Source organism: Typha latifolia, chromosome 6 (assembly GCF_019914945.1).
Source record: "Typha latifolia isolate L0001 chromosome 6, TyphaL0001v2, whole genome shotgun sequence".
In the NCBI taxonomy this organism is placed as follows: Eukaryota; Viridiplantae; Streptophyta; class Magnoliopsida; order Poales; family Typhaceae; genus Typha; species Typha latifolia.
The window spans coordinates 2,587,511-2,615,276 of NC_133091.1; the positions used below are offsets into that span (position 1 = coordinate 2,587,511).

Below are 27,766 nucleotides of genomic sequence, written 5' to 3' on the forward strand. Positions count from 1 at the left end.
AGAAAAGAAAAGAAAAGAGCTAACCTACCAATAGTTTTTGCCTTGTTTAAGATGGTCAATAAGCAAATTATTCTTATTTTTATTTAAGAGTAGTTAATTTTTTTTATTAATTTTTTTGGTCGCAATTTGGACCCCAAAGAATGCTGGTATAAGTTTAAAATGAGTGAACTTTTTTCAAATTACACTTCTGCATTTTCTTTCTGAATAAGATGGAAGACTCCGTAACAATAATTAGGAGTAGGAAAAAATATGCAGTATTGTTTGTTGGTATGTGGGGTCAATGTACTTTTTTAATAATTTTTTTTTAAAATTTAGCAGAATTAAATGAGTTTTTGACATAAATAGTCTTCCTAATTGTTTTTAATCATTTAGGTTAACTACCCTGTCATAATTCAATAGTAAAATTGCAAAACTATTAAGTGATTCCACTACTCATCACTTTATTAAAAAAAAATACTCTATCTTTTCCATATAAGGAAACTGTTGAACTCTCGACTTCACCCGCTCTCGCCACCCCCACCCCACTCTAACCCTAACCCCATACTCCATAGTTTTATTTTTATTATTTTACCCTCTCGTGGTTTAAACTAATGTGCAACTATCTTTTTTTATCATATGTGACCAAACCACTGGTTAAAATTTTTAATAAGCTTTTTAATATATTTAAAATAATATCGATCAAATTTTAGATAATAAAGATATGATAAAAATATTTAATTTTTTACATTTTTATATCTAATTATTAATTTTTTTTACATCTTTCTTTGCCTCCTTAGTCAATAGATAGTTACATATCAAAGATATTAATCAAATTATATTAACACAAATCTTAAATGCTCTAGCTTATAAGGTAACAAGCATAAGGCGAAAAAAATAAAAAGTTGATATAATTATGTTGTGCTAATGTGAAGTAGCATTTATAAAAAATTCAAAAACGAAAAAATGTATAACAAAATATGTTTACTTATTTTAAATTAAAGTTTTATATTTTTTAAAATCAGATTATTACCGTCAACAATCATTTTTACAGGTAATATAAATACAAAATCTTCGGCGCATTCAACTCTTTTGTTGTGGCAAAATAAAGCCTAAGTTAGTTCATTATTCTAAGTGGTAGAAACATTAAATACTATTTATTCTGGAGTGATCTCAGTGCAGGGCAGATGCACTTTATACAACAAACCAACCTCACATTGAGATTTTTACATAGAGCCGAACACTAATTAGAGAGCCAATAAAAGAACAAGTCCTGATTAAAGTAAATCTTTCCAAATTGTGTGAGAAATATATATAGAGAGAGAAATCTTATTAGAGACAGTAGCAGAATGCCACTAAAAATTGAGACCCAATTGCTTTCATAACATAGAATAAGCCTGAGAAAAAACATAGAAAGAAGTATTTTCGGTGGTTAGAGCGGAAGATAACGACAACTTTAGGGCTGCTATAAAGAGAGTGGATGAGAGCACCACTTACCAAATTTTGAGAATTTTAGTTTTAGCACCATGGAGGGAGGATGATTTGTAATCTTATGATTTCACCATCTGTTACACGTCTCCCCACAAAATTTATTATTATTATTTTAATTCTATTTACTTTATTTTAATTCTAATTTATATATTTTTTTAGGTCTGGATTGTTAGAAAATGTATCTATTTTGAAGAAAAAAGTTAGTATGTGTATTTCCAAATATTATTACTAATTTTTAAAATATAAATGTAAATTAGCTATTTTAAACCCATATTAAATAATACATTTTAAAAATTTTCATCAGTGTGTACGAAATATATTTTTCTAAAGTTGTTTTTGTTAGCTACCGTGAAAGAGAAGCTTTTTTATAATAAAAAAATATATATTTGGAAGAGAGGAGAGAATATTTACAAACACATAACATTTAATAGATTTAAGTTATAGATAAAATTAGAATTAATTTAAATTTATATTAAAAAAATTAATTTACTTTTTAAGGTTAAAAATATTACCTTTGTACTTATGATCGATTGTTAGTTTTTTTTAAACTAGAACGCCAAAAAAATTTAAAATTAAATAGATAGTTGAATTCTCTTTATTTTTAATTTTTTTTACAAACAAAAGTGCTCTTCTCCTTATGTATAAGCATTTCTTTTTTTTTTTAAATACCTCTTTTTACTTTTTAGATTGTAATAAATATATAATAAATTTCAATAAATATGAGTTTTTATGAAACGTAATAGTTCTAGAAATAAGATAAATATAATTAAATAATTATATAAAAACTCATCTATTTTACATAATAAATATGAAAGAGTATTTAGTTAACTGTGCTTCATTGACTTCGACTACGGTTTTTCACCTTAGTTGTAAATATAAAATATTTTAAGTACACATAGTAAATTATAATTTTAAATATAAATATAAAATATAAAATATAATTAACTCTATTTTTTATTTATTTATTGAAGTGTGAACTTGACTAGATACGATGAACTTCACAAGGAACTCAATACCTAACAAGTATATATATATATATATATTAAACAAGAGTCATATATATTTAGGAGGGCTACATTGGTCAAAAACTCGAAAGACGGTAGGTAAGATGTGATTGAATCTATCTTTGCGCGATTTGGTTGGTTTGGTGTACCATCCCTTTTCTCCGTCCGCTCTTGAAACGGCGGCGACGTCGATAGCGAGAAGCGGCTGTGGCGGCGGAGACGGACGAGGACGGCGCCGGATCGGGTAAAGCGGGAGATCCTCGTCTGATGGAGGGTCTGCCGTGGGGTTGGGTGGCGGAGTACACAAAGGCGGCGCAGGAGGAGGGGCGTGACCCGGCGGTGTGGGCGGCGCACGTTGGGTCGGCCATGGCGGCGGCGGGAGTGGCGACACCGTCTTCGCCGGAGCTGGCGCAGCTCCTCGTCTCCCACCTCTGCTGGGAGAACAACGTCCCCCTCGCGTGGAAGTACGCCGAGAGGGCCATTGCCGCGAACCTCGCCTCTCCCATGCTTCTCCTTGCTCTGCTCTCAACCAGGTACCACTACTACTAGCCATTGTTTAGAGCGCGAGATTTTGACTTTCTCTATGTTTGCATCTTTTCTACTATTCTTCTTATTGAGTTTGTTGGTGTAATTATCGTAATTATCAAATATATGAATACATTAGCAGTCATTCTTATAATTCTATGCTAATAATAAATAATTTTTGATTTATCATAGCATTATTCATGTATTTTCTACCTTCAATTACAACGAGGAACTAATGTTTCTTTTGCACAGGGTTATTCCAAATCGTCGCTCCAAACCAACAGCTTATAGGCTTTATATGGAGCTCTTGCGAAGGCATGGATTTTCTTTTGCATCTCAAATCAATGGACCAAATTTTAGAAAGTAAGCTTCTTAGTATATTATTGCCCTAACCTCGTCGACTGCCATTGTGCACTCTATTGTCGTGTATCTTTTTTCACCAATAAAGATTAGTTTGTTACTGCATTTCAATCATTCAGAGAATGTGGAAAATTTTACATAGAGTTAATAAGAATTCTTTAGTTATCTTGCCTGATAGTTTTCTCATAAATTAGTACGCTAGTATATTGTGTTTTAAAGCATACATGTTGCATTTTCACTTATTTAAGTACAATCAATCTAGTTTAGATAATTTATTCAAGCTAAGTATATGTGGCAGATTTCTATGATGCTATACATTTGGATCTGCCTTGGAGTTGGTTATGTACACCTATTAAACAGTATAACAAAAATAGCTTCTAGGGGTCTTGAATTACTCTAGAATGACATGGAAACCTAGAACAGATATGCCTTCTATGCATACATCAGGCAACATTCTTCTTTATCAACATAAATGTTCTTTGTGAATTACACACTAAGCAGCAAATGTTCTGCTATCTTTGTCTTTATTATGTTTTTGGTTATTATAAAGATGGTTTTTCTTTTTATCACAAATTTTATTATAAAGATGGTCTTAGTTTTATTTTTGTCTTTATCAATAATAGTTTTTATGTTTTAATATGACATTTTCTGACTTATCTTATCATCACAAATTTGTTTTCTCGACATTCTTTGATGCATTTGGCATCTTGTTTTCTTGATCTCACTCAATGTGAGGATGTCTTAAGTATGTTGGTACATTTCTTCTAGCTGCCGTTAACGGAACTGCTGTGCCAAGTATGCAAAAGAGTGAAATGTGAAAGTAACTCTTATGGCTTTTCGTTGTCTGATATGCAGGGTTATGGTGTTAATAGATGATGTTCTTCATCTTTCGCAGATATTTGGTTTTCAAGCATGTGAACCAGGGGTCCTTGTAGTCGAATATGTCTTTTGCATTTTGTGGCAGTTCCTTGATGTTATATTGGATGATGAAGGTTTGCTAGAACTGACCCCAGAAAAGAAGGCCTGCTGGGCAACTAGGCCACAGGATTTGGGAATATCTGGAGAAGAAACCTGTAATGAACAAAGTGAGAAACTACAGAAAATAAATTCTGTTATATCTGTTGAAATTATTGGGCATTTGCTTCGTCAGAGAGTAGTTTCCAGGCTTCTTTTATTGGCAAGTGAAAACATGTATGGCCTTTCTAACTTTTTCTATATCCAACATACTTATATTGCATTTTATTGTTTATTTTGTCATTTGATGGATCTTACTCTAGTTACTAATGTATTCTTCTTGCAAGTGAATAGTTTGATTTATTTTCCTTGGATTTTAATTTGTAGATATCTCTGTTAACCCCCCAAAAAAAGTCATGGGATAAATGGGTCTTATTACTGTTCTTGAACTATGTAATCAGAAAATCAATTGTTAAATCAACAGCTTTGCCAATATTTCTTTGTTACATATATAGGGTTGCTGTACAGGACTGTAGGGTTTAAAACTTTAAGTGAGTTGGAGCTGATTTTAGTTAGGATTAGCTTTGGGATTAGATTTGGCAATAAATAACTAGAGTCTTATTTCAAATAAGCTTCCAATTAAGAACCCCTTCCCAGACGAATTTATAAAGTCGTTTGACATCAAGAGGTTTAGAAGATGGTCAAAGACAGATATGCTATGAGGTCCCGCAGGCCGCCCTAGATCGGATATTTCCATATATGGTTAAGCCTATGGCTTCAGTGCAGAATTCTAGGATAAATGAAATAAGAAATCAAGCTAGTTAATAAAAAAAACCAGAATTGTAACAACTGTGAGTCTAATTAATTAAATTGGATCCCAACAAAATCAACACGCATAAAGAATGAGTCATTTGAGCCGCCAATTGGGCCATAGTTATACAATTGAAACCAAAAGAATATCAGCAGTTTTTATTGATGACTGAAGCACATGTTACCCATCTTCTTCTTCTTTTCACATTTTTCTTGATAACTAATCTCATATGATTTTTTTTTATTCTGCATGAACTTAGGTGTTTCTAGTTTCAGTTAAATGGAAATAAACATCCAAAAGTGAAAAATGACAAAAATGAAAGAAATGCCAAAGGAGGCCTAATCATAAACAAAATCGTTGGAGAAAACTGTAAGCCATGTTGCATTTGAAGTTTGAATTATTGAGAAATTTGGTGATTGTATTGTAAAATGTCTATCTGCGGCAGTCATTCAATTTTTTGTGCGTTTGTTTTTACATCTGTGCAATGCTCTAGGCCTTCACAGTGGGGAGCCTTCACTAACCGCTTACGCCTGCTTGCTACAAACTCGTCAGCACTTGGGAGTTCAATTATACCAGTCGAAGTATTGCAGCAGTTAATAGATAATTGCAACAAATTAGGTGGAGAATGCAAAGCTAATCGGCACCGAGAATTCTACAATAATGTTGCTTCTGGTTCCTTAACTTTGCCTGGTTTATACTGTCCTGGTTCTAGCCGTTCTGCATTATGGATTCCTATTGATCTGTATCTTGAGGACTGCATTGATGGTTCAGTTGCAGCAACAAGTTCTATTGAAATTTTAAGTGGTAATATTTTCTATATATGAGAATATCACGTTTTTCCCCTTGGCACTAGTTCTATTTTCATGCCTCATCATTCACAAAGTAAACTTCCCATTGCAGGTTTGATAAAGGCTCTTCAAGCAATTAATGGATCTACCTGGCATGATGCTTTCTTAGCTCTTTGGATGGCCTCTCTTCGCCTTGTACAGAGGGTAAGGGTCTTTTCTATGTTGCTTCCATGATTTGTCGAATATGCTGGAATATCATGACACTGAATTGTGTGTGTGTGTGTGTATTTTTTTTTCTTAAATAGGAAAGAGATCCTCATGAGGGTCCAGTGCCTCGACTAGACACACGATTATGCATGTTGCTGTCTATAACAACACTTTCAATTGCTGATATTATTGAAGAAGAAGAAGATGAAGAAGAAGAAGAAGGTGATCTTCTTGATGGAAGGGAACTCAGGAGTCAATGGAAAGAGAAAGCAGTAGGTGGAAAACGCCGTATGGATCTCGTCTCCAGCCTACAAACCTTGGGTGATTATGAAAGCTTGCTGGCTCCCCCCCCATCTATCATCTCTGCAGCCAACCAGGCTGCTGCAAAAGCGATGATGTTTGCTTCAGGCCTTAATGTTGGAAGTGGGTACTTGGAGAACATAAACATGAATGACAAGACAATGAATTGCTGTAAGTTTTTCTCTACATCATACACAAAGTCCTTTATCTATTTGTTTCTTTCCATCATGTTGGATGAGAGACCATACGCTGTGGAATGATTATTAATCCTATCTCATTTCTTTTTTTTCTCCAGCTGGAAATATGCGGCATTTGATAGTTGAGGCTTGTATTTCACGAAATTTGTTGGAAACATCTGCTTATTATTGGCCAGGCTACATCAGTGGACGTGTCAACCAGGCACCTCACACCATTCCTGGCCATCTTCCTGGATGGTCTACTTTCACAAAGGGTGCTTCTTTGACCCAATCAATGGTTAATGCTATGGTGGCAACTCCTGCTTCAAGGTGTATAGGATTTTTAATTTCAAAGATAGCTTATCCCATACCTGTGTTTATCTTATTGTGTTTTGCAGCAACTCCTAGTTTTACAAAGGTTGCTCATTGCCAACATGCAATCAGTTAACCTTTTTGTTAATATGCTTTATGCTTACCATTCCGGAGTTTTTTGCACAGGCATTTAAAAGAATTTGAACTTTAAAAGATCTCTTATAGCTACACCTATGCTATGATGTTATGGTGGCATGTAGTATTGATATCTGATATTGTTCTTATAAGAATCTTGTAAAAGGTAAAAAATATAGGTGTGATCACAAGAACAAAATCTTTTCCATCATTGGCTAGTTCTATATATCCTCTCTTTAGTCATACCTAATTTCTGTCTGAAGCCAGGATATTAGATGTCATATATATGTGTGTGTGTGTGCTGCAATAAAGCACTGAATAAACTCATGATTTGATGGAAGCTTAGCAGAGCTCGAGAAGATTTATGAAATTGCAATCAATGGGCCAGATGATGATAAGGTTTCTGCTGCCACTGTTCTGTGTGGAGCCACTTTGATACGTGGATGGAATATTCAGGTTGGTAAAACAATTATGCATGGGAATTTTGCCTTTTCGTTGGTCTTATCTGACCTATCTGTTCAAATTTGTTTACAGGAAACTGCCAAATGTTAAAATCTTCTTTCATACTGTAATATTTTTCGTCTACTTCTACAAGCATATTTTTGACCTCTAGTTAAATCGCCATGTTGTAGGAACATACAGTTCGCTTTGTTGTCAATCTGCTCTCACCGCCTGTTCCTGTTGATTATTCTGGAAATGACAGCCATTTGATAAATCATGGTCCTATGCTTAATGTTATTCTTACTGGAATATCATCTGTAGACTGTGTTCAAGTCTTCTCATTCCATGGACTGGTACTCTTTCTCTCTTCACAATCTCTAATGAACTAAGCTCCATTTTCTAGTGGCCAATTAGTTGATAAGATTCTTATATTTATGCAATTTCTTCTCCAGGTCCCAGAACTAGCAGCTGCACTAATGGCAATATGTGAAGTTTTTGGGTCTTGTTTTCCTAGTGTCTCATGGACCCTCACTACTGGTGAAGAAATATCCGCTCACTCAGTGTTCTCAAATGCTTTTATCCTTCTTTTGAGACTCTGGAAATTTAACCATCCACCACTTGAGTATTGTATAATGGGAGACGGCGCACCAGTTGGCTCACAACTAACTCCTGAATACCTCCTACTATTGCGTAATGCTCGGGTACTTTCTCCCAGTAATCATGCCAAAAGTCGAACCAGCAACAAACTATTGCTATCTGGTACTAGTTTGCCGTCTGTGCATCCCATTTTTGTTGATTCATTTCCAAAGTTGAAAATTTGGTACCGACAACATCAAGCTTGTTTAGCTTCAACTCTTTCTGGGCTTGTTCCTGGAACTCCAGTTCATCAAAATGTAGATGGTCTTCTCAACATGATGTTCAGGAAGATCAATAAAGGCACTAATCAATCTGTGGGTTCTGGAATATCCGGAAGCAGTGGCTTAAGTAGTTCGTCTGGCACTGGAAGCGATGATACTTTCCTCAGGCCCAAGTTACCTGCTTGGGACATAATGGAAGCTGTTCCCTTTGTAGTTGATGCTGCTCTTACTGCCTGTTCCCACGGAAGGCTATCACCACGTGAATTGGCTACAGGTTTGCTTTTCTTAACTCATGAGATTTGATGTAGCATTCTTGTGATGGTTCCTTTTAGCATATAATGCTGTGCCATTTGTCTTTTTGGTTTTGAACAATATCATTTCACTTGATACATCTAGGATAGGGTTGAACATTCTAGAAGTACGGAGAGGGATTTTAGATAAGGCTTTGAAATATGTAGATATACGACTGATAATGTAGGTTGCATTTTTAGTGAACTGTGATATCAAATATGATAAAAGAATTACTTTGATGAAGTATGTAAAAGGGAGTATTTTCATTACTTTAAATCTATTGAATAACAAGCAGGAGAGATTGATGAGGACATAGCACATAGAATTGCAGTACAATGGTTAAAATAGAGAAACGCCTCTAGTATGATGTGGGATCATAATGTGCAGATCAAGCTGAAAGAAAAATGCTACAAGCTAGCTACTAGACTAAAGCAGATGCAATTGATATGAATGCTGGCATATAGGAAACAAAATAGGGAGAAATTTTGATTTAAGGATGTTGAGATGGATGACTGAAGTAAGACAAAATAAGAAATGACTGTACGTGACTGAGATTAAGGTACCAAGACAGGTTTGGTGAGAATCAGCTAATGGAGTTTTGTCATGTTCACAGGGATTGCATACTTGCATAGTACACCAGTAAAGAGGAACGATATTATTGAAAAGGAACATGCCTTTAAGGGAGGGAGAGACCAAAAAGTTTTGGAAGAATTTAGTTAAAAAGACATGGCAGCATTTAATTTGACACAAAAGCTTCCATTAAATAGAGCTGAATGAAGAAAATATCCCATATAGCAAACCTGTATTTATGAAGATTATGTTGATAAAAATTTGCATTATGCTGATGATGTTGAAAGTTTTACAAGGTAACAAAAAATAAAAAGGAAGAAACTTAAGAATATATATATATATATATATATATATATTCTTAAGTTTCTTCCTTTTTATTTTTTGTTACCTTGTAAAACTTTTCCTCACGTGTTTCAGCCTCGTTGTTTACTTTATCAATGGGTGGATTCTACCTAGGTTTCATCGTCTTTTTCTTCAGTATACATAGGTACCTTGGGCATGATATTAGTTTGTTGAATGCTGCTCTTTGAGTGCGTGTTCAGATCTTATTTGCTTTTGTACCATGTTGCTAAATTCTAGCTCCTGCAACTGTTACATAATCTGTTCCTTAGAACCTACAAATAGTCCTCTTGAGAAGCAAACTTTTATGACAGATATTGATAGAATCAAATTTCATTTACATTCTTTTTTCTTTTCTAGTTATAAGTTCAATATATTATTCGTTCCCTAATGTCGTAATCAAATAACATATTCGAACCATCATGAATATGTTTCTTTAAGCTAACAGCAGTTGATGCCAGGGTATTTTGCTTTTAATGGTTGTGTGTTCCCCATAAAGGATCTCTGTAGTATGTTCTTGATCGCTATTGAAATTGTTTCCTTTAAGTGATTATCTTTGGTGTTCTTGTTCTGTTTATCAAAGAATTGTAAGATTACAAGATGACTTGTAAAAGAGAAGATTTAACTACTTAGCATCACATCACTTCTACTATTGGAAGTTATATCTGACACTTTCTTTTAAGATGGTAGTTCTGTTTTGTGAAACATCTGAAATGATCATATATGACTATTTCTTCTGTCGCACTTTAAGGCCTCAAAGATCTGGTTGATTTCCTACCTGCGTCTCTGGGGACTATAATAAGCTACTTCTCGGCTGAAGTAACACGTGGAGTTTGGAAGCCTGCTTTCATGAATGGAACTGATTGGCCTAGTCCTCTTGCAAATCTATCAACTGTGGAGGAACAAATCAAAAAAATTGTTGCTGCCACGGGTGTTGATGTTCCAAGTCTTGTTGCAGGTGCATCTCATTTCTACATGATAGAACATAGAAAATTTCTTATATGTCTATCTACACTGCTGAAGATAAATTCTTCCTAGTTGCTTAAGCTTGATTGGAATTGCAGGTGGAAGCTCTCCAGCAACACTTCCATTGCCCTTGGCGGCCTTTGTGAGTCTCACCATAACATATAAGCTTGATAAAGCATCTGAACGCTTTCTCAACCTTGCCGGTCCAGCTTTGGAGAACCTTGCAGCAAGTTGTCCATGGCCTAGCATGCCAATTGTTTCAGCCTTGTGGACTCAAAAGGTGAAAAGATGGAGTGATTTCCTTGTGTTCTCTGCTTCACGGACTGTCTTTCACCACAACAACGATACAGTTGTTCAGCTTCTCTGGAGTTGTTTTACTGCCACTCTGGGACTGTCTTCCACCTCAATAACTTGTAATGGAGGTGTTAGCAGTCTTCTAGGTCATGGTTTTGGTTCTCATTTTTCTGGAGGTCTCTCACCTGTTGCCCCAGGAATCCTCTATCTCCGGATATACAGATGTATTAAGGACATCATTATACTAGCAGAAGAAATTCTCTCACTTCTGATGGTCTCAGTCAAAGAGATAGCGGAAAGAGTTGTATCAAAGGAGAGATCAGACAAGCTGAAGAAAACAAAATACGGGATGAGATATGGCCAACTTTCTCTTGCTGCTGCAATGACACAAGTGAGAATTGCAGCAGCACTTGGAGCAACATTTGTATGGTTATCAGGGGGTTCAGGTCTGGTTCAGGGTCTAATCCAAGAGATGCTCCCTTCTTGGTTCCTAGCCGAGCATGATTTGGATCAGGAAGGAAGGAGTGGGGGAATTGTATACATGTTGGGGGGTTACGTGCTGGCTTATTTTGCTTTATTTTCTGGTATGTTTGCATGGGGCATAGATTCAATCTCTCTCTCAAAGAGAAGGCCAATTGTTCTGAAATCTCATTTTGAGTTTTTAGCAAGTGCTTTGACTGGGAAAATCACTCTTGGCTGCAATTGGGCATTGTGGTGTGCTTATGTCTCAGGGTTCTTGGGTTTGGTCGTCGAGTGTGCACCGTGTTGGGTCCTTGATGTGGATTTGGATGTGTTAAAGAGGCTGAGTAAAGGGCTGAAGCAATGGAACGAGGATGAGCTTGCTCTATCTTTGCTGCGGAGAGGTGGAGTTGCGGCGATGGGTGCTGCTGCCGAACTGATTTTGGCTGGTGAATCATGATATGTGTTAGCTTCCTCAATTTCTGGTGTATATTAATGATATCATGTGCAATCTAGCAAACTCTGCGGACTTTCAGAGCTCTCTGATATGTTGCATTGCTGCTGCTAACCCTAACCATCAACCGAAGGTCTGATATCCAGTGTAACCTACTGTACACGTAGAGCTAGATGAGGTTGTTTCTTGGATTAACTTGTATCTGCAGATAGTTTCAGTAATGGCATATAGCAGGTTCTGCCTCCCTTTCAGTTCACTCTATCTTTACCTTGGAATTATCTTGAATTGGAATCTTCTATTTCCTTTTTCTTTCTGAGAAGTGAGGATAGAACCGCAGTTAAATTTACATGCTGAATCTTCTATGCTACATCAACAGTGATAAGAAATTTCTTGCTATCAAGTCTAGATTTTCAGGTAAGGGGAATATTTATTGTTAATCCTAGCCTGATAAGGTATTTCTATTGGCTTATTGGCAAAAGAATTGATAAAAGTACATTAGCAACTTCATACTGATGATTTCTCTCTATTCTCTGTTCCCTAAAAAAAAAAAATACTTTTTAAGACTGATTTCCCAAGTGCTGTGCATCTGGATCATTTACTGCACCCAAAAACAAAAACAGGCTGGATTTTTCATGTAACAGTTTGTCACCAAACCAAATGTGACGCATTAGTCTTCTAAATGCACCAAAGATTCAAATAACAAGATTTGGATACTAATGGATTCCTTATCCTACTATAGTTGTCATAGCATTAGTAGGGAATGGTTCCTACAATCCTACACGCTCCATGCACCCATCAATGCCATCTGAACACAGGGATATAGCAAGGTGGACCATCACAAAATGCCACTGCATCCTGGTGTTTTCTTCACCTTCCTGCTCTGCATTGCTTTCCTTGTCACCAGGACATCGCCCCACCGACCTGCGTCGGCATAGATGTTAGAGAGAGTTACTCTGGCAGCCCCATGACTGGGTTCCAGCTTTGCTAAACTCTCTGCGGCCCTCTGTCCAATATCCACATTACCATGAGTCCTGGCAGCAGCCAAGATGCTCCCCCATATAACCACATCAGCTTTCATTGGCATTGTCTTGACCAGCTGCTCTGCTTCTTCCACACACCCTGCCCGGCCAAGAAGATCAACAATGCAGCCATAGTGCTTGATCGTCGGTTCTATGTCATATTCTCTCTTCATGGACTCAAAATAGTGCCTTCCTTCAGCCAACAGGCCGGAATGGCAACATGCATTCAGAACCCCGATAAATGTGATAGAGTTTGGTTTCACATTGGTTCTTCGCAACTCTGAGAACATGCTGAGGGACATATCAGCGCGACCATGAATGGCCAGGCCACATATTATTGCATTCCAAGGAGACACCGAAGAAACCTTCTCCTTTATATCACAAAATACTTGCATGGCACTAGGAATGCTCCCACATTTTGCATACATATCAATTAGCCCAGCACTCAAGTTATCAGTGAGATGGATAGATTTGCTGATAATGTAGTCGTGTATCCACTTTCCTTGCTCCAATGTTCCAGAACTGGCGACAGCAGAGAGTACGCTAACCAACGTGATCTCATTCGGTTCGACATCAGTACTTAGCATTTTCCAGAAAAGTTCTAGGGCGAGATCAGAATAACCAATCTGAACATAACCTGCAATCATGGCACTCCATGAGACAACATCTCTATCTGGCATCGCATCAAACAATTGTCTTGCCTCATCCACCAAATTGTTCTTGAGGAGTCCAACCATCAAGGCACTCCATGACGAGGAATGAGACTTACTCCCTGATTCAAATTGCACACAAGCATCATCAACAAGATTGCAGGCACCGTAGAAATGGACCATCGTCGCCTGCACGAAATTGTGGCAATCCAACCCAGACTTCATAATCACTGTATGGAGCTGCTGACCTTCTTGGACTGCAGACAAGCGCCCGCAAGCTGATACCAAATCAACCAGCAACACCCCATTTGGCCTTGCATCAGAATTCCGCAGCATCCCCTTGTATGTGAGCATAGCCTCCTGAAACCTTTCCGCCCGCAAGTATCCATCAACCATCGTTGCCCAAGAAACCAAATCCTTCACAGGAATTCTCTCAAACAAATCCCTCCCCTGATCAACGAGTCCCGCCTTGGCATACCCATTCAGCATTGCATTCCAAGTAACCGTATTCCTCTCAGGCATCCGATCGAACAAGCTGCAAGCATCCTCCAATCGCATAAACATTGCATAGCAATGGACCAAATTGGTGGCGACAAGTACGTACGCTTCAAAGCCGCACCTCACAGCCACCGCGTGGACCATCCCAGTGATGCGCAGGCTTAGACGGGAGCAAGCGGAGAGAACACTCGCGAGGGTGACCTCGTTGGGCGTGACACCATCATCACACATATCGCGAAAAACCATAAGAGCTTCCTCATTTCTCGCAGCCCAGGAAAGACCCATGATCACAGTGGTGAAGGAGACGCAATCTCTGTGGGGCATTTCGTCGAACAGGTGAAGGGCGCAGTCTAGCTGGCCGGATTTGACATGGGCGGCGACCATGATGTTGTAAGAGGCGATGTCGCGGTGGGAGGGAGGGGAGGAGAGGAAGAGGCGGGAGGCGACGTCGAGGCGACGGCAATTTGCGTAGAGGTTGAGGAGGGAGTTGCGGACGAAGAGGTTGGAAACGGCGAGGCCGGTCTTGAGAGCGAGGGCGTGGAGTTGCTGGCCGGAGAGAAGAGTGAAAGGAGAGCAGAGGGAGGAGGAGAGAGATTTGAGGGTGGAGACTAAGGAGACGGCGAGAGGGAGGTGGTGGTCGGTGGTTTGAGGTAGGAGAGAAGAGAGAGAAGAGTGGTCGGCGGTGGAGAAGAGAGAGGATGGAGAATGCCATGAGAGGAAGCGTGTGTGTGGGAAGATCCTTGGGAGAGCGATGATGACTTGACGCATTAAGCATTAGATAGACATCAGTAGGAGCGAAAGCCCGAAGCTACTAAAAACGAGAGAAGAAGTTTGCTAAATTTACACTTTCAACCCCCTCAACGTTTTAAATTTAAATTACTCCGAGATGGATATTACATTTTAATTTTGCAAAACCATTTTACATTAAAAAATAAAAAGTAGGGTTTAATTTTTCTTATTCTTAGAAACCTCAAACTTCAGAATTAATTTTATAGGCTAGACATAAATTAGTTATATGGATTAACTCTTAGAAAAAAGAACACAAATAGGTTGAATCACGAGTCACAGCATATACGCATAATTTAATTTAATTTAATTTTTTTTTATAATAAAATTTATGCTCACAAATGTTCGAACCCAAGATAAGCCATAATTCAGTTATCCAATCCGATCTTATATGTCAGATAGAATAACCTCCTCCTCTTTCTCTAGCATTAGCCTATAGCTCATGATCAATGATTTAATTAAAAGAAAAACAAGCTGCAGCGCATCAGTACAATCTAGTAGAAACTGATGAGAATACTTAGATCATAAGATGCTAAATTTACTGAGTTATAACAGACAAATAATGAGCATCAAGATTTGCATTCATGTAAAGGGAAGACTTTAAACTGAAGATTGGTGCGAAACATTAAAGGCTAGGCTTCAATAGACATAAATCAATAAGATAAAAGTGAAATAGGAAGATCTTAAAGCGTCACAAGGGTGTGCTCCAAACCAGGACGAGTGCTCAAAGCATGAAGCTGGAAAAGTTAAAGCAATATATTGGTCCCATGACCTGAAAATAGTTTTCTCAAGAATCACAATTATCTAAAAACACAATGAACTAATAATGCCTGCAATGTTTTCAATAACTAATACAACAGATATAAGCAGGAAACAGACTGTAATAACATACATAGAAGACAGCAGACATGGTATCATTTCTGTCCGTGGTGTCAATTAATGATTTAAGAATAAATAATAGTTAATACAGTAAACCTCGTCCACCTCGTCGTTAATTGTTTATGCTTTAGAACTCTAATCTTGCTCATTAACTGAGAAACAGCAACACATTCATGTCAGTCAAGCACTATCACAGCCCTAGCTCTGAAGCCAAGAGTCCTTTTCACCTGTGATATCAGCAACCTACAGATATATATATCTTAGCGCCATCATGTCCTTTCCGTGACCAGGGAACAGATGCCTTATAGGTGATAAAACAATAATCAGAGTCTGTACAGTTGACATTGCAAAAGCTTATTGGCATGAGGATAAAGGAACACGATGAGTTAGTAAGGAGCAGTTTCCAGGCCAACTGCATATCTAATGTGTAGCAGTTCTACCAGTGACTACTAGGACCCTCCGGAGCTGCAGCCACTTTCCTTGTAACGTGCGGTTTTGGCTGCATAATTGTGGGTCCTTCAATCCCCTCATCATCTCCTCTCTCGCTCTTACAGCTTGGGTTTCTTCTAGGATATGAACAACCAGGAGATGTATAGTGGGAAGGAACAATTGGGTTCCTAACTACTCTTCGTTGTTCATATAGCTCTGCAGATGGCATTGTGCAGTTGTTGCCGCGTGACACCGATCCAACAACTTTACCAGGCCTTGCAGCAGAACCTATTAAAGAAAGCAATATTTGTAACATCAATTGAATGTTAAAGTAACCAATGCTTACAAGGTATTGCGAGACAAACTAACAAGACCGGCTACGTATTACATGTTCTTATATTAGTAAATACAAATATGAACAAGTTGCGAATTTTATCTATTTATCTTCTTGCACGACAACTAATCTTTTTCTTGTTGCAAAAACCTTATTTTTCAGTTTTTATTCATTATCTATCTATTTTCTTCAAAATGAATCAACTCAGTATAATGTGATTAAACAGATGCATATAGAGAATCATCTCCACTTTCAATAAGCTCAAGAAAATGAATGAACTAGAAAGTCTTGAATGCCAGAAACAACAGAACCCAAGACGATACATCAGAGTCATAGTGGCAGGAGAGTTATATTCACCTTGGACCCTTTGGGGGACTTGAAGAGGGGCCCTCGTGGTAGGAACAAGATAAGTCTCGGATTGTGGTACTGGTTTCTCATCTTCCTTGATTAAACACTTAGAAAGATCCTCAGTGATGTCACTTGAGTTCTGCATTGTGTTATCCGAATAAAACACGCAGGCCCTATGCATAAAAAATTTGATCACCCCCAATCACATACAATGTACACCAGTTAATTCATGTTTAAATTTCAAGCATGATAAGAACATGAGTACCGTGGTAACGATGCATGTTGCCTCTCAGGTGGAGTGACAGTTGATCCATTTCCGTAGTGTTCTTCAAGGTAAGCAAACTGCTTTTTAAATTGATCAACAGCACTGCAAGCCAAATAAATAAAAAATTTATTTGCGCAATAATGAAGTTCAAGATTTTCCATGAGACTGGTGTACTACAAGACTGCAACTGTCACATATCAGAAGTTCAGAACAGTGCAGGATTATATGCTTACAATGCAGGGACTTCATTGAGTAGCATTTTGTATAATAGAAAGTAAAACTTAAGCTAACTGAACAAACCTCAGGTTTATATTGTTGTTCCTAAAAAGGCCTATTCACTTGAAGTTTCAATTACAAGGTCTTATCTTATTTAAACTCGGTAACATATGGATAAATACCTTGGATACATGAAACCAGTTGAATCTGTTCCATCCAAAAATTCTTTCAACATCTTCGGATGATACTCGAGAATTTCTCTGTAAATGAGCTCCCTTACATCTTCTTTTGTAATCCTCCTCCTCTCAAATTCAAATTCCATCTTTGTAACTGGCTGAGCAGAAGGCTCCCTCTCAACCTTGGCTATATTCTTGAAATAGGGATCAGCCAGAGCCTGACACCTTGTGGCAAAAATTAGCTCCTTTAGATCATGCATGCAGCATACTTAGATATGCAAAGAGCCAAACACTTCATTTAGGTATTGAATCTGACAGAATATGATAACTGTACCTCCTCAGCAGTAGGACGGTCCTTTGGTTCAAAAGCTAACATCCTCTCTAGTAAGCGTAATGCAAGCGGGTCTGCATTTGGGAACTTTTGAGAAAAGGGTATAGGTTTCTTTCGGCGCATGCTGCTAAGATATCGTCTGGCCTTCTCATTACGGACCTGCAGAAGTAATAAAATATCAAACTTAAATACTATAACGTAATATGCTACAAAAGGACTTAAACATTAAAGTTCTTTTGTGAGGTAAGACAAACCCTAGCAATTGCTTCTTGGGAAGGTGTTCCCAACATATCTGTCATTATATCCAATTGGTGGACCACATTCTTTCCGGGGAAAAGAGGCTTCCCAGTTAATAATTCAGCAAAGATACAGCCAATACTCCAGATATCTATTGCTGGCGTATACTGTAAATGACATTTTAAAAAAACTAAATAAGTCTTATGAACATGGAATGAACAGAAAGAAGAGAAATTTCACTGAAATACTATGCAGGAAGAGTAAGATCAAGTAAATTATGGAATAGGTAAAATGGAAGACAGAAGAGTAAATGATAGATAATATTTTTGGACTTTTGTCTAGCAACTTGATCTAGATCGCTTCTGATTGCTGATCCAGATATTTTCAGTACTTTCTCTTTTATCATTCATGAGTCATGACCTACAATGCATATTTCTAAATTACTACTTCTGACAATCCATCTAACTCCTCTGAACAGATCAGGGTTTATCTTTAGAAATGAATACACAAATCCATGAAAATGTCTTTGTTAGGGCCATAGTTGAATATTTGAACTTACTACCTTGTTACAAAGTCTACTGTTGAAACTTGAGCCCATTTTGAATGCTGATACCCTTTATTTCAGCTGGTTTGTTGATAGTACGTTTGTCAAGAAATATGTGCTACTTATATCCATACAGTCATCTCATGAGCAAGTGGCAACATTATCTCAACACCTTAAGGCCCTGTCTGGTTAGAAAGAATAAGTGTGCTATTTCAGAATAAACCCCCCTCTATTCTAAAAAATTATATGCCAAACAGGGGATAAGGTTTTGGAATAGCAAAATAAGATAAATTCTGTTAGTCTGGGTATATCTATTCCAGGTTTTAGTTGGGATAAATTTTTGGAATAACTCACCCACTTATTCCAAAATGCAAATGACTATATGGGATGTCAATTTGTGATGGTATTTATCATGGATTCAAGTAACAGCAAATCCCAATCCATATTAGCCGAAAATGGATCAGCCGATATGGCCTATTTAGTCGATCCCCACTCCGAATTGACAGAAACAGAAGGCAAATACAGTCGATACAATCGATATGTATCGCTTTTTCAAACACACAATCTCGATTCTGAAATTGATACTTAGAACCTTAATATTTATATTGTGTAAATTATGATAAATTACATTAAAATTAATTTTTGTTTAAGAATTGCAAAAATAAACATGATAAGATAATATATTACTTGTAAAATAATATTACAATTTATATTTAATTTTAAACCTATTTCCTATCTTTCTCCAAAAGTAAAAATAAAGAAATAACAAATATTTCTTATATTAAACTAGAAAAGGGGTAATAAGGTCAATTTGATCATTTTTATCCCTCATTCCAATTATCATATCCGAACACCATCTTATCGCCTATTTTTATTCCGGTATTTATCCTTTTTTTTTGCAAGCAAACACCAAATTGAAATTGGAACAAAAAATTTCTTTCTTCTGAAATAAGTCCTCATTCCAATTCCAATTTTTCCTACTTTCGCAACCAAATAGACCCTAAGGCCCAATTGGTTTGCTATTAAGGCAAAATCTAGAGTAGCATTCTCGATTCTTATTCTTAAATTGTATCTCTAATCTAAAGTAGGGTATTCTAATGTTTCGTTATAAACTAGAACATTGGTGTAATAATTATCTTTAGTGTAATATAAAGTTGAGGTAAAGAAGAAAACTTTTGCTTTTGTCTTTTATGAATTTATGCAAGTACCCTTTAATATGACCTAAAATGGATTGATGGGATGGACCACCATAAAATAAATATTGCAATATCATTCTCTATGTCTGCAATGCATACATCAATATATGCCTTATTATTCTTTATACACACAATAGCTATATATTAATAGTTTCTATATATGCAATGCCACATATTAATATTCTCTATGCAATGATTACATACTAACATACTCTATGTATGCAATGTGTAATAAGGAAAAAAACCAAAATAGTGGGGGCACGCATTTATTAAGTGGTATGGGATGCTGGCTAATTGTAGCCCAACCCAAGTTTGTAGGCTAGATCAGCTGAGCCAAATGGGGGCCCAACATGATTAATTGATTTGTGTTGGGCTTTAGTTTAGCCCAATTAAAGGATTAATTTCAAAAGATTATGTTTATTATTAAATTAAAATATGAATTTATTTATGGATAAAGGTGAAGACTTTTACTACTATTTGGATTATTAAACTGAGCTATTCGACGTGGACCACAGGTGAGTGGATTTGCTTACATTTTAATCGTTTTACATTTCATGTTATTATGTTATCATGTTATCTTTGTGTAGTATTATTCTTCATGCCATTTTATACTTCGTGCAATGTTATACTTTATGAACTGTTATTCTTTGTGAATCTAGTGGAACCTAGATTATGAGTATGTATGACTTTGAGAACAGCCCCATGCTAGATCAAGAATCTCCTTATAGTGATTCGAGTCTAACTTGTAATAAAAAAAAACAAACATATTCTTGATTATGTGATGATCTAATTAGATGACTAATAGGATTAGGAAGCAATCCTAGACTAAAAATCTCTTATTGATTAGAGAAAAAGACAAATGTGTTACACTTAGTGACACCTTCTAGTAATCCTAATTTGATCAACTACGAGGAAAAAAAATATGAGTGTCATCTCGAAGGTAACTTATAGCAGATGTAAATCAATAGATAGACTCAAAATGAGAAATATAGCATTTACTTGAGATTGAGAAGTTACGCACAATGAGGCATGAGCATATCATTAGTTTGTTACTTGCATTATTATTACATGTTCTGAGTATGCCTAGTATTATTCGTTTATTATAAATTGTTGAGCTTTGAATTTAAAATCATGTTTTACGGATTATGGTTTTAAATAGGTGGATTCACTCACTGAGATAAAATTGCTAGTTCATTAAACTCTCTTAACATTTTAGATGTTGATTGGCATGGCAAATAAATGTGATACGCCAAGACTCTTTACCTCTACCTAAGATTTAATTTTCCCTTCACACATTAGTTGTTTTAGTATTATTTGGGGAGATATTTGTTGTCTAACTTGAACCTCTTTAATTCATTGAGAATTTTTATTTATTGACAAAGTTTTGGAGTCATTAATTTATATTGAGTTCTTTATATTGGGAATTTTGGAAAGTCAATATTAAGGCTTCGTGTATCTCAAGTTCTATTAGGATACATAGTCGGTCATGATTCTAATTTCAGATTATGACAGAATGGTTATATATTAACATTCTTTATTTATGCAATGACTACATATATCGTTATCTATGTATGCAATAGCTACTTATTATCATTCTCTATGTATGCAATGGTTATATATTACCATTTACTTGCGTATATGTAATATATATTTGAGTAAAAAATAAGATAGGTGGGTAATAAGAGAGATAATATAGATGAAAAATTTGAGCGAGAATTTTTAGTTTATGGAATAAGATAGGTGGGTGATAGGAGAGGGGAGTGAATTTTTTAAAAACTTTAGCCAAATCAAGGATAAAATCATAACTGTGTTTATGTGTGGTATAAGATTAATTTGGATGAATAGTGTTTCTAATCTAGAGTATGAATAATATGATGTTTGGTTTCTAATCCAGAGCAGTGCTCCCTAATCTGGAATAGGGAAAAAGGTATCCTAAAGCAAACGAGGGTTACAATTGTGCAGCAGAACAATCAATGTCAGTATTATCAGTTTCTTATTTGTATTCTTCGGTGCATCACTAGACAGATATTGGAACTTGAATTGCCTTATAGTTCTCAGTATTTATCTAACAAAAAAGTTCATCTGTAGAAGCGTCAGCATGAATCTAGTTATTGAGAATATGAGACATCCTTTAATTGTTAAATAATAATCAATAGAAGCTTTAGATGTACTATAAAAATGACGCGCTGCTTCACTGCAACATTGTCATATTTGTTAAGGAATGAGCTGAAGCAGCAAACAAACAGAAATTCCCCCAGTTGCAAACGAAGCTAGACTGTAGATATAACTAGAAAGGTAGATCACTGAAAAATATTAAAAGCAATATACAGCACACACTGTACTTTCTGTAGAAATTTACTGGGAACAAGTTGCATAAGAAAAGTAAGCATGAACACCTAAGAAACCAACAAACCTTTGAGAAAAAAGATCCACATAATTCAGGTGCCCTATACCACCTTGTTGCAACGTAATCCTGAAACAAGAATCATATGCGAGCACATAAGGTCAAGTGAAGTTGATTACTTGCCAATCCGATTCATTATGTCCTAACAACTATTTCATATTTTACTTTTACATTGGGAGGAACAATATGTACCGTCCAAAAGATGGCAGTAGGAGTGTCATTGAAGGCCACCCTTGCAAGGCCAAAATCACATATCTTGAGTTTGCAATCAGCATTTGCTAAAATATTTTTGGGTTTGAGATCCCTATGGAAAACATTTGCTGCATGACATAAAAGATTAAACACCAAAAAATAATGAGGCAGTGAAGGATGCAATAATTATGTTAATCACATATTTTGTATATGTATAAACAATCTTTACATTCAAGTATAACACAAGATTAGATGCGGGAAGAAACAGAACAAAATAGGAAATCCCATCAGAAACAAACTGCTAGTGACTCACGTTTTACTTTAGCTTTAACCTTTTAGGGTGACAGTATAAAATTTTAGTCAAATCATTGATTATTTTATCTTAGACTAATAACTATTGGGAGTAAGAGTTCTTCAAAAGATAAACTTTATTTTGTCTACAAATTTGCTTCATAGTTAAGATCTCATCCTATAGCTTGGAATCTTTAATGGACATTCTGTTATAAAGGAACTACCTACTCTATCTTTTAAGTCATTTTCAAAATCCTCCTCCATCATTCTTTTTTGCACACCCAAACCTTTTTTGCTCCGTCATACCCCTTGTTTCTCATTGTCCATGTGGTTCTCAATACCAACAAATTTTCAATAATCTCATATTCTTTAAATTGAACCATATTGATGGGGTCAAGTACATTAACTACCCTGATACAATGTCAACCCGTTTGAGTCGGTACATGAGCCGGTGAAGTAGCATCACTGGATAGTAGACAGAGAGGGGTGCAGTGATGTTCTGTTGCCAAGCTATGCTGACTCATGCCAGTTCAGCAAAGGCTCTCAGCGAACTATAGATCTCTTAGTCAACGATGGTCGTGCCACAGGCACGGACCGTGCCGACCACCGGCCGACACGGCACGGCACGTGCCGTAAGAGGAGAGAAAAAAAATATATACTCACCTTCACCTTCGCCTTCGCCGCTCACTGATCGCCGTCACCGTTGCCCGAGCACGTCAGGTGCCCTAGCCCGAGAGAGAAGGAGAGACCGAGAGAGAGTGAGAGAGAAAGAGAGAGATCGGTTAAAACTTAAGTTGCGGATCCGGATCTCTCTCTCGATCTCTCCTTCTCCCTCGGGCTAGGGCACCTGATGGCGACGGCAATCGGCAACGGGTAGCTCGACAACGAGGCCAACGGCGAAGGTGGAACTATTAGGAGGGGTGTCGTGCGGCACCCCTCATGCCATGTGCCATTATGCCGCCGACACGGCTATCCATGCTCTTAGTACAGAGTTATGAAAACCCATGCCGATAGCATACCTCTTATGGCCACGCCAACCTTAGATAATCCTTACATACCCCTATATGGTTATGCCACCTTAGATAATCCTTGCATACCTCTATAAGGTCATGCCACCCTTAGATAATCCTTACCCAGCTAATCCTAGTTGAAGAGCATAAGAAAATGTCAGTGACTCATCCTTAAGTAGGAGGTCCATGAGTTCCATTATAATATAATATCCTAGTTTTTCCTCTCTAACACCAAAACTAATATATGGACTATCAAAATAATGTACATGTCCCCCAACCTAACTTAACATGCAAACAAATTAAATAGAGATTTTAGCAGGGCAAAATAAGTACGCTGCCCTGTGAGATACTTCAACCTACAAATACGAAGTATTGATCCAGACAAGAATCAATTACTTCCTATCTCAATCACTGAAAGATGTGAACAATGTTACAAGATAACCAATATAAAGCTTAATATTATAATCTGCTATGTTGACAAAAGCTTCAAGCCATCCGTCAAGACGTCAAATGTAAGTTTTCTCCTTTTGATTGACACACTTGATGATGAGTATAACAGATGGATCACTAAACATGCACTGGGAAAGTTCCTTATTAGATGCAATTTAAACTAGGACTTTGAGAAGTGCGTATATAGGTCTTCTTACTTTCAACAATGCTAATTTCTCAAGAATCAAATAACCAAAAAAATAACGGCACAACAAGAAAGATAATTCTCATGCCAAAAATCTCTATTTACCTGTATGTATGTACTTCAAGCCTCGAAGCAACTGATAAAGAAAGAACTGATAGTGTTCTGGAGTTAAATCATCATTAGCCTTAATAACCTGATGTAGATCAGATTCCATGAGTTCAAAAACAACATATATGTCCTTGAATTCCCTCCTTGATGGAGGAAGTAATATGTGTTTGATCTCCACAATGTCAGGATGACGAAGGAGTCTAAGAAGCTTGATCTCACGAAGTATGCGTGTGGCATCAGATACATGTTCAAAGATATCATTGATCTTCTTAATTGCAACTCTTTCTCCAGTATGAGTATCTAGCGCAGAGCAGACAACCCCATAGCTTCCTTTTCCTATCACTTCTTCTATCCTATACCTACTCCCCTCTCCATATTCGGTGAAAAAGTCCACTTCAGCTGATCCCTAGATGATCAGAAAGGAAGAAAAAGAGCAGTAAGTAAACTTTGAGTTGGCACAAGATAACTGACTAATGACATCAACAGAGGCTACAGATATGAACTTACGAAATTGAGATAAGGAAAAGCAGAATAACTATCATGTTTCTACAAATATGCACAATTTTAATGTTCCTCTAGATTATAGAAATGGAATTACAAGATAATTCCTCTCCCTTTCTTTAAATTCATTTCAGATTTAGAGGAACAAAGGAGTGCTCCCAATTGTCTCAGTGAAATTGAACTAAGAAAAAAAGTTAAATCTCCTAGGTCTTGTTTGCTTTGAATATCTCCTGAACTGGTTCAAGGACCCTTAACCTAGTTCAGTAACCAAACATCTTTTTTATATCTAACCAATTCAATCTCTAAAAAATCAAGACTAAAAAATGAAACAAACTAATCAAGTGTGGGGTTTAGTCTCAAATCAAAAAAGGCCCTATATATCAAATTGTCTCATAAGTCTCCAGTAGGCTTCTGCTTGCTTAATCTTTCCTTCACCATCAAATTAGCATCAGTCCTTGATCTAAATGATAGTCTATTGTAAATTTATCAAAGGTATTTCAGAAGCCCACTCAAATTCAATTTGTCCTCTGTAGCAACCTCATAGTTGATGGGGGAAAAATCTCTGACAATATCGATAATGATAACTATCACAATAATTCTTCATTAATCTGAATAAAGAAAAACCAAAGACAAAAAAAATCATCGGACCCTCCCACGAATTTTTCCTACTGGGTCGGTTGTCATGAGATCTATCATACTATATGGGTATCACAAATAGGAGTGCATCAATTGTATGGTTTTATCAATAGTTTCTCAAGGAGACCATGAATTATTGATCTGATACAGGCGAATTGCCAAATCAAGATCCCAGCGAAGTCTTTTAGAGGACACCAAGCAGTAGGATCTAGTGAGTCCATCCTTATCTGATAAGAGAAACTAAACAATATGATACGCATGGGATCCAAATCATCATAAACAAAAGCTAAGAGGATCGAGTGAATCATAATAAAAACACCATTCAGGACAAACGTACTCCTCGTATTATAAAGCATAAACAACACCAAAATATCAGTTAAACTTCAGCAGAACTAAGTGGCAAATCTTTGCAGTGCAAGATACCTCAGGGAAAAAAAACCATCAAAAAATCAAACTTTCCCAGCTAATTAAACAGTGAGCCAGGAAGGAAGAACTAGAAAGGAGGATCCAAAGATCTCACCTTTCTTCGCTGATCTGGCTGCATACTTGTCGGTAGATCTTCAAAACCCACCCAAGCAACGCATGTCACTGTACTTTCACTCAGTTAACCAGACCAAAAAATTTCAACCCAAATCCCCAAATAGTCAAAAATAATCCGACAAACAGGAGAATGAATCGAAGGAAGCTAAGGAAAGCGAAGATCTTGGGATGGGAAGATGCCGAGATCCAATAAGAACTGGGGATGCGAAAAGAATTAGAGATAAACTGCTTTCTCCTCTGAAGGAGCGCGGATTGCAGCTGTAAGAAACTCTACTCTACTCTCTCTCTCTCTCTCTCTCTCTCTCTCTCTCTCTCTCTCTCTCTCGCTTCTTTTCTTTCTTTTTCCTTTTTTCTTTTTTTTGGGGGGGGTGTGAAACAAATGTGCATTAAATTGAATAGAGAGAGAGGCACATGGCTTCTTCTGAACCATAGAAATATTTGTGTATTTCCTCGTGATAATTATTTATTTTAATTATCTTTTTTTTTCTTTTTTGAATTTAAAGAGCCGTACAGAGGTTGAGCACACACAGTAGCCGGTAATTGAGTCATTGGAGAGCTCCAGTGAATTAATAATCACCACTACATGTTACGTGGATCCCAACCATTGATTAATATATATATATATATATAATTTGATGGATTAATGATTATGCTCTCCAACGGACTTGGATGAGATCGGTTCACACCAAATCACAGGTCAATTAATATTATAAGCATCTTTTTTAAGATAAATATCATCTTTGGATTACCTAAAAGCTCACCATCTTACTATGATTTGGTTGAGCATAGTGTGCCATCCATTTGAGACTGCTAATTTGTAGGTTATGCATCACAATCTTATTCAAATGAAATGTGTTTTGAATTCGGAACAATTCCAAGTATCTAATTTCAGGATAATTATTAAAAAAAACATTTAAAAGGAGGAAATTTTTATTAGCATTATAGGACACTCAGAAAGGATATTTTTGAGTGGAGAAAGTATTAAAAGAAAAGAAGCAAACATAACATATAAAAATAACCACTTAAAAAAAAGTGATAGATATATTTACATCCTTTTGATGTTCTCCTTTTTTTTCCTTTTTTTTTTGTTAAAAATTATTCTTTTGATGTTATTGCTCAACCTTTAGACAAAGGAGTCAATGCAGAGTGCATCTGGATGAAGAAAAAAAAAAAGATACCTTAATGGGCTTTTTTTCTCTGTTTCCTCCACTAGCAAGTGACTTTTGAAAATGGTAAAGACATTAGATAGTATGATGACTCTTTTAGAAGGATAGTATTATTAGCTTTGGGCAAAGTATAATTTTATTAAATAATAAAATTATGAACGATAATTTATACTTTTTCTGTTAAGTTCAGATGAAAAATTAATAATTTCATATTAGTCTATAGTCAAACTATAGAGGAGCATAATAATACAAATAAAAGTTCAGTTTTTAGATATAACTAAAGAAAAGTAGTTGTCGTGGTCAAACAATTTGTCAGGTCAAAACAAATTATATAATTTACTTTCTCAATCAATATAAAAAATTAATTTTATAAATAATTTTAAATTTTTCATATAAGTCGGTCGAGGATACTGACGAGGACACCTAATTTCGTATCTAAGTTTTAGACGTCTATAAAAAATTGACGGGAAGACTTAAAATAGTATATAAAAAAAAAAATTCTCCTATTTTTAGTTAAAGGGCTTTTTAGTCTTTTCGCTAATGGCTATTATTTATTTGTGTAGATTAGATAGAGACGCACATGAGAACTTGTTGTTTGGTGGAACAAAAGAATATTTAATTAAAGACCAGCAACTTATTCTTTCTCAATCTCCAGTGGTAGATATC

At 36.4% G+C, this 27,766-nt stretch overlaps 3 protein-coding genes across 5 annotated transcripts; 1 reads left to right on the forward strand and 2 right to left on the reverse strand.

Annotated features, from left to right (window-relative positions):
• The first annotated feature begins 2,554 nt into the window (after positions 1 to 2,554).
• LOC140790622 (mediator of RNA polymerase II transcription subunit 33A-like) lies at positions 2,555 to 12,106 on the forward strand. 2 transcript variants are annotated; one of them, XM_073140773.1, is made up of 12 exons: positions 2,555 to 3,004; positions 3,249 to 3,359; positions 4,212 to 4,547; positions 5,615 to 5,925; positions 6,022 to 6,113; positions 6,215 to 6,587; positions 6,712 to 6,922; positions 7,381 to 7,495; positions 7,672 to 7,833; positions 7,933 to 8,611; positions 10,289 to 10,495; positions 10,602 to 12,106. In XM_073140773.1, exons 1-12 carry the CDS (start codon positions 2,739 to 2,741, stop codon positions 11,714 to 11,716), a joined length of 3,978 nt encoding a protein of 1,325 aa, XP_072996874.1. In that variant the 5' UTR covers positions 2,555 to 2,738; the 3' UTR covers positions 11,717 to 12,106. The 2 variants fall into 2 exon arrangements, with proteins under 2 accessions (XP_072996874.1, XP_072996875.1); XM_073140774.1 differs by having other exon boundaries at positions 4,252 to 4,547; positions 10,602 to 12,077.
• A 230-nt stretch (positions 12,107 to 12,336) lies between these two features.
• LOC140790623 (pentatricopeptide repeat-containing protein At5g19020, mitochondrial-like) lies at positions 12,337 to 14,680 on the reverse strand. 2 transcript variants are annotated; one of them, XM_073140776.1, is made up of 2 exons: positions 13,984 to 14,680; positions 12,337 to 13,914 (listed from the first exon to the last, which is right to left on the reverse strand). In XM_073140776.1, exons 1-2 carry the CDS (start codon positions 14,643 to 14,645, stop codon positions 12,546 to 12,548), a joined length of 2,031 nt encoding a protein of 676 aa, XP_072996877.1. In that variant the 5' UTR covers positions 14,646 to 14,680; the 3' UTR covers positions 12,337 to 12,545. The 2 variants fall into 2 exon arrangements, with proteins under 2 accessions (XP_072996877.1, XP_072996876.1); XM_073140775.1 differs by having other exon boundaries at positions 12,337 to 14,680.
• A 783-nt stretch (positions 14,681 to 15,463) lies between these two features.
• LOC140791091 (mitogen-activated protein kinase 15) lies at positions 15,464 to 26,292 on the reverse strand. The gene is made up of 10 exons (XM_073141484.1): positions 25,915 to 26,292; positions 24,255 to 24,663; positions 22,215 to 22,342; positions 22,032 to 22,091; positions 17,896 to 18,045; positions 17,645 to 17,800; positions 17,317 to 17,528; positions 16,919 to 17,020; positions 16,663 to 16,826; positions 15,464 to 16,259 (listed from the first exon to the last, which is right to left on the reverse strand). Exons 1-10 carry the CDS (start codon positions 25,936 to 25,938, stop codon positions 15,979 to 15,981), a joined length of 1,686 nt encoding a protein of 561 aa, XP_072997585.1. The 5' UTR covers positions 25,939 to 26,292; the 3' UTR covers positions 15,464 to 15,978.
• Between the last annotated feature and the right edge of the window lie 1,474 nt (positions 26,293 to 27,766).

Coding starts and splice junctions, on each gene's coding strand:
- LOC140790622 (XM_073140773.1), top strand. CDS start 2,739: ATGGAGGGTCTGCCGTGGGGTTGGGTGGCGGAGTACACAAAGGCGGCG. Junction 3,360..4,211: donor AATGGACCAAATTTTAGAAA/GTAAGCTTCTTA, acceptor TCTGATATGCAG/GGTTATGGTGTTAATAGATG. Junction 6,114..6,214: donor CTCTTCGCCTTGTACAGAGG/GTAAGGGTCTTT, acceptor TTTCTTAAATAG/GAAAGAGATCCTCATGAGGG.
- LOC140790623 (XM_073140775.1), bottom strand. CDS start 14,645: ATGCGTCAAGTCATCATCGCTCTCCCAAGGATCTTCCCACACACACGC.
- LOC140791091 (XM_073141484.1), bottom strand. CDS start 25,938: ATGCAGCCAGATCAGCGAAGAAAG. Junction 24,664..25,914: donor AGCCAGATCAGCGAAGAAAG/GTGAGATCTTTG, acceptor CTGATCATCTAG/GGATCAGCTGAAGTGGACTT. Junction 17,801..17,895: donor CCCAAGAAGCAATTGCTAGG/GTTTGTCTTACC, acceptor TTACTTCTGCAG/GTCCGTAATGAGAAGGCCAG.